This window comes from Natrix helvetica (genome assembly GCF_964273705.1).
Source record: "Natrix helvetica genome assembly, chromosome: 3".
Lineage (NCBI taxonomy): Eukaryota > Metazoa > Chordata > Lepidosauria > Squamata > Natricidae > Natrix > Natrix helvetica.
This window is the reverse complement of record NC_138549.1, coordinates 118,265,836-118,279,350: the sequence shown is the minus strand read 5'-3', so window position 1 is coordinate 118,279,350 and position 13,515 is coordinate 118,265,836. Positions and strand designations below refer to the sequence as shown.

The window sequence follows — 13,515 nt, the reverse complement described above, 5'->3', positions numbered from 1 at the left end:
CGTTTCCACCCTGACCTTATCCCGACTCCTGGGGAAGATGGTATCCTGTATAGGGATAGTTCCCTGGGCCCGTCTACATCTGCGTCCCCTCCAGTGGGCCTTGATACCAGCCCAAAGGAGAATGTTGAGCAACTCTCTGCGACCGCTTCGCTTAACGCCGGAAGTGAGATGCTCGCTAAGGTGGTGGATGTCCCCGGCATTGCGACAGGGGGCCCCAATTTGGGAGCCAGAGAGAGTACAAGTCACGACGGACGCGAGCCTTTATGGCTGGGGGGCCGTGATGGGGTCCGACATGGCCCAGGGACGTTGGACTGCCTCGGACCTCAGACACAATATAAATTGGCTCGAACTCAAGGCTGCGAGACTGGCCCTCCGGACTTTCCACCGCCAGCTGCAGGGGCGACACATCCTCCTGCTTACGGACAATGTAGCGACGAAAGCTCATGTCAACCGTCAAGGGGGGACTCACTCCCGAGCCCTGTGGCGGGAGGCACAGACATTAGGCCTATGGGCGGAGAGACACTTGGCCTCAATTACGGCAGAGCATATCTCGGGGGAGTCCAACCACCAGGCAGCCTGGTTGAGCCGGGCGACTCTGGACAACGGCGAGTGGCAGCTGGATCCAGAGTTGTTTTGGAAGATTTGCCTCAGATTCGGCAACCCCCTTGTAGACCTGTTTGCCTCCCCCGGCAACGCACAACTGCCAAGATTTTTCACCCGATTCAAGACTCCAGCAGCAGAAGGAGCGGATGCTCTCAGAACCCGGTGGCCTCCGGGTCTCCTCTATGCCTTCCCCCCCCTTCCCCTCATTCCCAGAACCATTCGGAAGGTAGTCACAGAGAGGGCTCACGTCATTCTATTAGCCCCATATTGGCCGAGGAGACCATGGTTCGCAGACCTGGTCCAGCTCTCGGTCACAGATCCCTGGAGGATTCCGCCAGAAGAGGTAGTCCTGTGTCAGGGAGTCTTAGTTCACCCAGAGCCGCAGTGGCTGCATCTGACCGTGTGGCTCTTGAAAGGGGATTACTGAAGGGGAGGAGGTTGTCATCAGGGGTCATAGCTACCTTGGAGGCAGCGAGGAGACCGTCCACAATTAGAATCTATAACGCCACCTGGATGGCTTTCGCGAAGTGGTGTAGCCCCAGGGGGGTGGATCCAGCTAGGGCCACGGTTCCAGATGTTTTAGAGTTTCTCCAAAAAGGACTAGAGGATGGGTTGTCCCATAGTACACTCAGGCGTCAGGTAGCGGCCCTATCCACTATATTGGGAGGAGAGGGCTCCTCTACCCTCTCTCGCTCACCATTGGTGAAGAGGTTCCTTAAAGGGGCGGCCAACATCCGTCCGCCCCCCGTTCATAGGTTCCCTACCTGGGATCTTACCCTCGTCCTGAAGGCGCTGACGGGTTCTCCCTTTGAGCCTCTCAGGTCGGTCCACATGCGCCTCCTCTCACTGAAGGTAGTATTTTTAGTGGCCATTACATCGGCCAGGCGTATTTCTGAATTGGGGGCCCTTTCTGTTCGAAGTGACCTTTGCATGATTCACCAGGACAGGGTGGTCCTGCGTTTGGATCCTTCGTTCATCCCGAAGGTTAACACTCTGTTTCATAGGGCCCAGGAAATTGTCCTACCAAATTTTTGTCCCAATCCAACAAGAAAGAGAACAGGCGTGGCATCGGTTGGATGTACGCAGGGCCCTCCGTATTTATCTGAAACGGACAGAGGGCATTCGTAGGACCGAGGCGCTGTTTGTCTCTTTTCATCCGAGTTCCCTAGGTAAAAAGGTCTCGTCTTCAACTATTGGGAGGTGGATCAGGTTGGCCATTGTTGAGGCTTACGGAGCCTCGGGAAAATCCCCCCCTTCGGGAATTACAGCTCACTCCACTCGTAGTGCGGCCTCCTCAATGGCCTGGGCCACAAGGGCGCCCTTCGAGGACATCTGTCGCGCGGCCACCTGGGCCTCCCCTACTCCCTTCATAAGACACTACCGCCTGGACACTTATGCCTCGGCTGAGGCGTCCTTTGGGCGGAGGGTTCTCCAGCGGGTGGCGGCCGATCCTCCCCCTGGGACCCAGTCTTCCCTCCCTGGGACGTAGCATGGGTATGTCCCTTCAGTGACCCCTCCCTCCACTCTACTGGAAAAAGAACGTTGGTCTTACCTGAACGTTTTTTTCTGGAGAGTGGAGGGAGGGGTCACTTTCCCGCCCTAGGTAGATAGACAGGGTCCGGGAGGGGTAGGATCGGGTGGCCCTGGGCGGCTTTCCCTTGTCTTCTTACATCATGCAGACGCTGACCGTGACATCGCGGAAACTGGGAGCCAACGGGAGAAGCCGAAGGCTAAGAAGTTTTCTCTCAGTCAAATGGACCAATCAGGCTGTAATAACCCTTCAGTGACCCCTCCCTCCACTCTCCAGAAAAAAACGTTCAGGTAAGACCAACGTTCTTTCCCACGGTCGTAAGTGTGGATAGACTTGAATTTTGTTTATGTGACCATGGGACACTACCTAGAATATTTCATTTCTAAAATTCTTAATGGCTCCAAATATTTATGATATATGTGATCCTGTGAAATAAGCAACAGACATTTCAGAAAATAATAACTGACACCTTGAAACTTTATCATAATATTATGTTTAAAATGTAGCATGTAATTGACTATACTTATTTTATTCTAAGGAAGCACAAGAGATTGGATTGATCTGGATTGGAACCAGCGTCAAGGAAGAAAGTGCAGTGACAAAGTATTAAATACCAGGCTGACTTCTATTAGAGAGTCAGATTTACATGGGTGTTAATATGAAACATCAGCTCCCTGCTGGTGGTGAGAAAACATGTGGTGTTTAGAAAGCCCAAAACTGTATTTGTATTAGGTTCTGTAGGTGAAGTTTCAACATGGTCATACAGAGTGCTCCACTGGTCCAGAGACTTGGCCAAGGTCAAAGAAGTCAGCATCTCCTACTTTGTGTTGGACAGATCATTGAACATCTCAGGACGTTCCAGAGGCTAATTCATAATCACTGAAATGTGCACCATGTTAGAAATGAATATGATTTGTTAATGCAAATGAAAGAATGGAGGAAAATTTCTACACTTGGTTGTTTGTATTTCCAAATTTTTCCTCTTTGCTCTTGGAGGGAGATACGGCAGGGGGGAAATCCTTAGGTAATGCCAAGGCTTTTTTTCTTTTTCTAACCCTGTTCAAGCAAGAGGAGTGGGATGGGGTGGGGAGATAAAGTTGTAAATTCCAGGAAGTGATTTAATCTTTCTCTAGTTTTTACAGTGAACCCATTACAGACTAACATCCCATGCTTATTTTAGAATTTAAAAAAAATGAGGGTCAGTTTTGGGCTATGTATCTAATATAAAGTGCAATTCGACCCTGAATTGTTGAATGTAAAAGACTGGGGTAAACACAGTCTGGTTGATCCTGAATTTCTAGCTTTCAGCATAGGTGCTCAAAGAGAATAGGTGCTGTTGCACACTATCTCTGACTCTTCCTCATCCTCCAATTTATCTTTGAGATAAATTGCTATTTTACTGGCTTTCTTAAATTCTTTCTAGAAAACATGTGGTCTTTATTGTTCCTTCTTGGGAAAACACCCTGTGCTTTAGTGTGCATCAGTGAATGTACCTTTTGGATCAGTTCTATTGAACAGGGATCATCAGCCTTTAATGTAGTAGAGCCAGGGATGTAATGGGGAGTAGTTCCATAAAATATTTCAACAAGTTAGGCCCTCATGCTCTGCAACATCTTATTGCTTCAATATGGAGATTTTATTTATACAGTTGACATGCATGGAGACATGTTTTGGGGAAGCACAGAAAGAGCCCATTTTAGTAGAACACTTAATCTGATTACAGGTAGTCCTCAATTTATAAGCGTAATTGAGCCTGGTAATTATGGTCATAGGTTATGACAGTCGTAAATTAGATCATCATGTGACTGACCCAAGTTTATGACTTTTTTTGCTGTTGTCATTAAGTAGACAGCATGGTCATAAAGTGAACACTGTGATCATAAAATGAACCCATTGTTTCCCGTGGGACATTTTTGCCAAAACCTGAAGGTTAATGATGGCTTTTGGCAAAATCATAGATCGTAGTCCTGTGACTATGGAGTCCGGTTGACATGTGCCCAAAATGCAGTTATGTGGCCTGTGGGAGGAACAGCCATTAGAACTTTGGAGCATTGCAAATACTTTTTCAGGGGCTCCATCATAACTTCAAATGATCATTAAGCTGAGGACTACATGTAATAACATGGATTTTCTAAGCATTCTTTTATAAACAAGATTTTTATTTAATTGCTTGGGTTGCCTCTTCTTCAATAAAACTTGTTCTTCTGTTAGAAGAATGATTAAAGTAACTGAATTATATTTTTCTGTATCCTCCCCAATCCTTTTTATAAACTAGAGTTATACTGAATATGCTTCAATCCCTGGGGACTGTTCTTTTTTTAGAAGTAAAATCTCACATTAGAATTCTTTAGACTCTGCTAAATGGGTAACATCTAGACCTAATCACTTTTTTATTTTCAACTTATCAGAAAACCTATATTGTCATTTCTTGCCATAGGAGCCAGGCTAATAAAATTTTGTTAAGTCAAATAACATAAATACAGACTGTTTTATGTTGACACTACATATAACAACCATGGAATGCAGGATTCGGATGACTTCCAAGTGCGGAGTATGGATCATTCTGTGAATATTGGTAGCTAAATTTATGGATTAACATAGAATATTAAAAAGAACGGGACTGTCAACAAGGTCTGACTCAGAGGATGTATAGTCAGATTATAACATAAATGTAGAAAACAGATTAAGTATACCTAACATGCATGAAAAAGATTCTGGTGCTGGGGAAAGAGGCAGAAGACATTGTGAAAACTGTAACATAAAGAAATGCATTATAAAATTAGAAGAGGGGAAATTCAAGTGGCCTTTAGAACAAGCTATCATGGTAACAAAAAAAAAAGAGATGGAAATTGAAACACCTGGGTGAGTGCATGATAATTGAATGTAGACTTCTAGTGTGAAATACAAAAGGAATGTGTAAACAGATCTCAGTCAAAAATGTCAACAAATAGTTTTCAGGATCACTGAAATCACACAAACATTTATATCTAAGGTGGGACTACTAATGGAAGAGATTTAATATAAGCAAATGCAGTTAAAATAAGATAGAAAAACCAAAGTGAAACTCTTTACAAATGGGATAATAGTATGACAGAAACATTTGCAGAAAAAATAGGAACTGATTCTATTAGGATTTGGAGTGTTGTAGGCTGTGGTAGACCAGCTGTCAAATATGAAAGTACCAGGCATAGATGAAGTACTGATTGAACTGTTTAAAACTTGGGGGAAAGGCAGTTAAACAGGTCTATGTCAACAAACATGGAACAAGATTGTGTAGCCTAGAGATTAGAAAGATAGGTGTATGTATCTGTATCCAATAAAGGAGATGTGCGAGTAAAACCTAAAGTCATTGAGCTAATTCTTTAAAGAAAGTTTTAATTATAGAACTTAAACAGAGAAAAATGAAATGGAACAAAGACACAAGATTGGATAACTAAGATAATGGAAAGGGCAAAAAAGTACAAAAATACTTTCACATACTGATCACAACAATAGTTTCTACAACAAACCAATTAGTGAAAATATATCAAGGCAATGTATGAACCAGAATATCTGAGGATCATTTGAAATGGACAAGAAGCTACTCTCAAAACTGATTTTGGAGAAACAGATTGGTTCATAATAGGAAAGGCAGAGGGAAAAGGTTATGGAGACCTAGTTTAATGTAATAGTTAAGGTGCTGACCCAGATATCAGGACACTGAATTCTAATCCTGCCTTAGACATGAAAGCAGGCTGAGTGACTTGGGCCAATTGTTCTCTCTCTGCCCGACCCATCTTACAGGGTGGTGGTTATAGGGAAAATACGAGGATGAAGTATTATGTATGTTCACCACCTTGAGTTACTTATAAAATAATAAAAGTGGGACAAAGCTCAAATAAAGATGCATTTTGCCTATAGTTTTTTAACCCCCCCCCCCAATAAATATTATTCTAAGAATGACAGCCTTGGAAGATGTGTAAACAAAGTAAGAGGTTAAAGCATTAAAAATCTGGGATATGTAGACAGCATCACTTTTTTTAGCTAAAATTAATGAAAATGTATGAAAGTGGAAAACGGAGTTAATTAGGAAGACAATGCTTGTGATTTGAGCAAAGAAGCGAGAGTAGGCTCAAGGATAAAAATAGGTGATGTGTATAGAACAGGGGTGTCCAAACTTGGGAACTTTAAGACTTGTGGACTTCAACTCCCAGAATTCCCCAGCCAGCATGGGAGTTGAAGTCCACAAGTCTTAAAGTTCCCAAGTTTGGACACCCCTGGTATAGAAATAAAGAAATGAATCCTCCTATGGAGAAGGTAATGGCAAATAAGTTAAAGAAGGATATAAGTGTGGGAGAACACCAGAGGTGGGTTGCTGCTGCTGGATCGGCCCAACCGGTAGTAGCGGCGGCGGGAGGCTCCGCCCACCCTCCTGGACGCTTCTGTGCATGCGCAGAAGTGTCGCACGCACCCAAACCTGTAATAAAAAAATTGAAGAGCAATCTACCTCTGGACAACACTGATTAATGGAATGATTTTTTCCAGGGTGTGTGCAGTTACAAAAAGTTGACTTTAAGAAGAAGCAAGAGAAAGGTGATTCATTTGAATTATGTATTTGGAGATGGTTCTCAAGCATGAATCATAAGAACCAATAAGCTTGAATCAAAGACTAACTGCTCCCCTGAAGCAATGATGAATGTGTACCAACTTTGCATTTTTGATGTAAGCAGTCCATGAAGTGGGGAAAAAAGTTTGACAAGACTAAAGGAAGAAGGAAAAGAACAAATAAGATGGATGGACAGCATCAAAATAATTATAGGGCTGCCTATGGAAGTGCTATAAATTATTACTAGAGGCACACTGAGTTGGTGAGCATTTGTCCGCTCATTAGGATTTAAGGCGGACTCAAGTGTATTTAACTAATCTGTCATCTAATGATCCAAAGTTTATTTCCTTCCAGAAAGAACTCATAGTGTCCTTTTGCATTCTTTATTGCCTGTTTACTCCCAGGCCCAGAATTTATTTATAAGTATTCCAAGGCTGCCAGTTTGTTTATGGGTCAAATACAAAGTTATGGTTGTTACTTTTAAAGTACAATTTGGGTTGGTATATAGTTCTTAACTGAGAAAGGAGCTTTTATGTGGTTTTCCCTACAATGAACCATTCACCGAGCGTTTTGAGGAAGACTGGCCTCTATTGTCACTGGGTCATTAATGACTTGGAGATAAACCTTTTCTGTTGCCATCCCAGGCCTTTGGAAGGCAGTTCCTGCTTAGTTGTACAGATTTGTTTTCTTTGTTGGCTTAAACCATATTGAAATATATCTTTGTGAATTGGCTTTTACATTTTGGTTATTTTTAGTTTGATCCGCGTAATGTTTGATACCATGCTCATATTTTATTATAAACCACTAGGAGACTTCAGTAATTAGTGATATAACAAACAGGGATGTGCAATGCTTCAGATTCAATTGCAAAGGGCTGTTTCAAATAGATAAAAAACAGCACCTCTCTGTGATTCATTAAAGCAGCCAAATCTGTTCCCAGAGCCTGCCGCTACATAGCTCTGAAAAAAATGGATTGAGGCTTGAACAATTTGCATAGAGGATTTGTGCTTGCATTTCTATATATTCCAAAGCCCCTCTTCAAAATCCAATCCAAAGCACTGCACAACCTAATTAAAAGTTTATTTCAGTAATAAATAATGTCTATCTGAACATCAATGTTATTTAGAGTATCAAAAAGGGATGGAAGTGAAGCAATTTTGAACCCCTGACTTTACTGCCAGATTCACACTGTTGCTTTATTTGCAGATCTACTCATCTTCCATTTACCTTGATGTTTTTCAGTTATGGCTATCTTGTGCTTGAATAACTCCTGTAATCTTTATCTAAAATCCATAATTTTTGTAGTTTCCCTGCCAAAATGTCTATTAATAAACCAAACGGTCAAAATGTACACAACTGCTTTTGCAAACATGAAAATATCAAACAAATAGGTCAATGTTATGCAACAGGTCAAATATGTTCCATAATACAGTTAGTTCTCAACATGCAACCATATTTGGGTATGGATGGTCCATTGCTAAGCAAGGTGGTTGTTAAATGAGATTCACCCATTTTTTTTGTCAAGGTTGTTAAGTGAATCACTTCAGTTGTTAAGTGAATTGGGTCAATCCAGCTTCTCTCATTGCCTTTGCTTGTCAAGGCTGAAAAGGTTGCAATGGTATCCAAAAGATCCTGGGATGCTGCAACTATTATCAATACCTGCTGGTTGCCAAGCACCCGCATTTTGATCATGTGACCATGGGACTGCTGCAATACTTGTAAATGAGAGTACATTTTGCAAGTCGTTTTTTTTAGAGTTCTTATAACTTTGAACAGTTGCTAAACAAATGGTTGCATGACTAGGACTACCTGTAACTATTTCTAGACTTATCTATACATTATATTTACTGTATTTTTAGTATATAAGATGCACTTTTTCCCTCAAAAAAGAGGGTGAAAATCTGGGTGTGTCTTATACACTGAGTACAGCATTTTTGATCTCCTGAAACCCCGCACCCTTTGCAAAAACGGCTGTGCGTAGCCTTTAGGAAGCTTCCAGAGTGCTCCTGAGGGCTGGGGAGGGCAAAAATGAGTGAAAAACTGGCTGCCTTTTGCTTGTTTTTGCCCCCCCCCAGCCCCCAGGAGCACTCTATAAGCCTCCTAAAGGCTGTGCAGGCCCTTTTTTGACAAAAACGGGCTCGTTTTTGCAAAAAATTGGCTGTTTTTTGCTCTTTTTTGACACCCGCCAAAACCTTAGGAGCACTACAAGCCTCCTAAAGGCTATGCATGGCCTTTTTTGACAAAAAACGGGCCCATTTCTGTGAAAAATGGGCCGTTTTTGAGAGATCTGCAGAGTGCAAAAACTTTTTTTTTTATTTGCCTCTTCAAAATCTTGGTGCGTCTTATACTCTGAAAAATACGGTATATGCTACAGCTTATGACCACAATTGAGCTCAAAATTTCTGTTGCTAAGCGAAACAGTTGTTAAGTGAGTTTTGACCCATTTTACGACTTTCCTTGCAAAAGGTGATCTCATGACCCCCCAGGCATTGCAACCATCATAAATACGCATTAGTTGCCAAGCATTTAAATTTTTATCACATCCCCGTGGAGATGCTGCAATGGTTGTACGTGTGAAAAATGGTCATAAGTCATTCTTTTCAGTGCTCTTGTAACTTCAAACGATCGCTAAATGAAACTGTTGTACGTTGAGGACTACCTGTATACAGATAGTTGCTGAGTATCAAAAAGCAAGCATCTTTTCTTCCTTTACAGTGGGTAGTGACTTCTCAAGAAAGAATGTTGTCAGGCTGGCACTGAAGCTGTTACACTGATTGGTTGGCTTAACTTATGTACACAGTGCTTCACAATTATTCTTGAAAAGTGTCATTGTTTTTGTGGCTTATCCTTTGAGGAATGCACCGAGAGAAGATTTAGTTTTCTTCTCTCCGTGTAAATATATGGATGCAGCTGGAAAATGTGAAGGTGGACAGATTACCCATATATCTACCCTTTCTGCTCTGTTGACTTTTTGGGTGGTCTGTTGGGAACACAGCAGTAAGTCTAAGCATTTTTTCACTTAGATGTCCAGCAGTTAGGTTGATTCTAGATGCTCAGAGGAAAACACCATAATCATGCCAGTGTTTAATTTGGCACGAAGTATGTATAGTTTATTGAGCTCATGATGCTTAGCTGTTAGTCTCTCTCTTTTTATTGTACATTTATTATTAAATTGTTATCAGTGATCGTGAGCTTTTTTGAGTTACTTTCCTACAAAGCTGAATAATGTTGAATACATTACCTCTTTTGATTTAAGGGCTGATGTAATTTCCAAAATGAAAGGGGTTTTTTTTCTTGCAAAAGATGAAGTTTTGCTTCATTCACTACCAAATCAGTGAAACATGCCATCTTGCCACACTGTTTCCCCTTGATTCAGTTATCTATAAAGGTTTAGGCTAGCTGCGATGATGGAATTGTAGTCTACAATTGGAAAAGCCTGTGCTGTTTAAATTATCAGCTCTATTAGTTTACTTTCATTTGGGTTACCGTAGTTCTATCTCGTGTCTCTTTCACACATTATTTGGCTAAAATTCTTCCTTGGTCAGCTACTGTTCTGGAATAACAAATGTAGACTATTTAAGCTTTGGGTTCCCTTAAGTTTAGCATCAAGTATGGCAACAATTATTCAACTGATGACAATCACAACATATATTTTCCCATTGTTTAAATTAATTTTTTAATTGAAGTTTTAAAAGTGAAGATAAAAATTATTATGCATTAATATAAAGTAAGGAAGAACAGCATAGTGGCCTAATGGTGAAAATGCTCGTCTCCCACTCGGAAAGTTAAGAGTTCAATCCTAGATAGCAGCAGATGTTTCTCTCTCAGGGTACAAAGAAAAAAAATCTGCTGCTAACTTCTTGTAGATGACAGAAAAGGCATCCAGGCAGTAAATACTCAGCTCCACCCAATATATATGTGTATGTATGTATGTATATTCTGCCTCAGAAATTGTGAATACTCTAACACTGAAAGTTTTTAAGAAGAGATTGGACAATCATTTGTCTGAAATGGTATAGAGTTTCCTGCCTGAGCAGGGGATTGGACTTGAAGACCTCCAAGGTCCCTGCCTCTTCTCCTCTCCCTCCTCTCCCTCCTGTCCTGTCTTGTCCTGTCCTGTCTGTCCGTCTGTCCATCCTATCTATCTATCTATCTATCTATCTATCTATCTATCTATCTATCTATCTATCTTAGTGTGAGTATCTAAAACAGAGAAAAAGAAATAAATAAAAGAAAGCTAAAAGCATGAGAAATAAAAAAAATGGAAAAAAATGAAAAAAGATACAAAGAATAAATACAACTCTTTTCTTTCTATAATCAATGCTGTGTAATCATCAAAACCATAAATCATAAGTTCATTTGTTTTGGATGGGTGCCAGAATTCATTTGAAAGCTGAGTTTGGAGAGTTGATGAGGAAATATAAATATAGTATATCAAATATGCATCAACACTTAAAGAAACTGGAAATAAACAGCTGGACCTCTTCTATTTATATGTATCCAGAATTCAATTTAAAATATTTGTTCAAGGTGAAAAATTGTCAGTAAACTTGTATCTTTTCTGAGTTGAAAAACAATGGCTTCATACTTCTGTTTTATTATTGAATAAATAAATTCATTCCTTAAAAACCCTTTTTAGGAAGACTTGCAGCATATTCTTGAGAAAACGTATTTTGTAGTTTTTATTATTTTAAAATTATCTCTTGGCCTATAATTATAGTACAAATTGCAAAATATCTTACCATGCAGTGAAGAGAACTATGAAGATACACAGCACGGGTGTCACATTGCCGTCACATGATGTATCACGATGTTTTTTCCCCTATAGAAGCTGGGGTGGGTGTGGCCTATGTGTGATGCATCCGGCCTGTGGGCCTCCAGTTTGACACCCTTGATATACAGCATAGAATGTTACCTCAGGAACTTTAAGATGTGTGCACTTCAAGAATTCTGGAATTTCCAGTCCATATATCTCAAAGTTGTGGCAAAGCAATTGAACAGAGAAGCACTGTTCTAGATTAAGTTGAGGATGGTATATTTCAAAAACAGGATGTTTTTATTTTAGGAATTCAAAAATGGATTTTACAGAACTCTATTTAACAAGCTCATTGATTAATTATTATTATTTTCACTTTAATAACAATGCTGTCATTTCCAGTTTAGAAATGTTTATATCATTCATGAAAGGCTCTCTTTCTCTGGTGGAAAATTGATGGGTCTACTAAATTCCATGAAATCTGCTTTTGTCTTTCAGAATATGACAAACTGGGATTTCTTCTGAAGTTGGATTCCAAACTGTGAGTAGAATGATGAAAGGACTTTATTTTGATCTGGCATTATTAGTTTCTTTTGGAGACAAAATAAATTTTGGTCCTGGATTTCAAATCCTATTACTATAATATTATACCAATAAGCAGTATTATTCAATAGCCATGACTAAGATGTATTATAAAAATAGTGGCTTCTTAATATGATTTTAATGTTTATCAAAATAGATTCAAAATAAACCATCCAGAACATTATAGGAGAATTTTCATCATAGTCCATTTCAGACTATGAAATTAAGAAATAAAATCAATTGTATTAAATAGAGCATTACTGGGTGAGCTTATATGAATTTCAAACCTGTGCATACGTAGGGGTTTTGTTAACATCAGCGTACAGGAAAAATAAGATAATCTGTCCACATATTGCATTAGCCTGATTTGTGAACTACTGTGACTATGTTCATGCATCACCCTAAGACAAAACTACATTGTAACTTACTGGTGATACATTTATTTACATTTATAAATAAATTATTTTGCAGACAAAATATTCTTGCTGTCATATTGCTCAATCCATTACTATGTGATATTTGCCTGACCCTCACGGTTACAGGTTTTCACTGTTAGATACAATCAGGGTGTTTTCTGTGCATTGATTTACAGGTAGTCCTGGCTTACAACAGTTTTGTTCAGTGACCATTTGAAATAATTGCGGTGCTGAACGAAGGGTCTTATAACCCATGCCCGAAGTTACAGTTATCACAGTAGCTTTTGAAGTTTTGTAAGTGTGGGCTGCCTGCCAATGGATTTTGATAATGTGACAGCAGGGATGCTGCAATGGCTGTAACTTTAATAGCCATTTTGAGTGATCTTAATAAAATAGAAAATGCAGGATAGAGTTATTTGAAGAATCATTTCAGAGACGTTGAAATAAAGGTGATTGTACTTCAGAGGTGGGTTGCTCCCTGTTTGGCTGAACCGATAGTGGTGATTCGGCCTTGGTCGCAGACCGCTCCTGAGTCAAGGAGCGCAACGTCTGCCAGTTTGAGCTAAGGTAACAGGATGTGAGGCAACTGGCAGTTGGAACAGAGTTCTTTTCATGTGGGGAGGGGGAGTAGAACGTCTAACTCCTTAGCATCAGAGAGTGTTAATTACTGTATAAGAAATACCAATGATCTGATGGTCATTTTGAAAAATCCTTTCTTAGAGAGCACCTAGAAGCCAAGAGAAACATACGTGCCAAATTTCAAGTTTGTAGGCTTTACAGTTCTGGAGATTTCGTGATGAGTGAGTGGTATTTGGCTTTTATATATATAGATTCAACTTGAGCTTGGCTCTGGATCATTCTTGTTTGTTGGCAACAACTTGGAAGTGGATTTGGAGGGATTTCTTCTCAGCTTCCACTTTGACTGCAACCTGGAGATTTTTCATCCAAACTCTGTTTAGTTTTTTTCAAGATGACTCAGAGCCAGTTATGTCTTGCTACCTTCTGTAGTCATACACGGTATTGTGACATAATCTTTTTGCTT

At 40.2% G+C, this 13,515-nt stretch overlaps 1 protein-coding gene across 4 annotated transcripts in view; it reads left to right on the top strand.

Annotated features, from left to right (window-relative positions):
• ST3GAL3 (ST3 beta-galactoside alpha-2,3-sialyltransferase 3) overlaps window positions 1-13,515 on the top strand; it is a 234,831-nt gene that overhangs the window by 67,199 nt on the left and 154,117 nt on the right. For all 4 annotated transcript variants that reach the window (XM_081946126.1, XM_081946127.1, XM_081946124.1 and 1 more), the window contains one exon: window positions 11,974-12,016. In XM_081946126.1, the coding sequence (XP_081802252.1) occupies window positions 11,974-12,016 (43 nt within the window). The remainder of the gene's footprint in view (window positions 1-11,973; window positions 12,017-13,515) is intronic.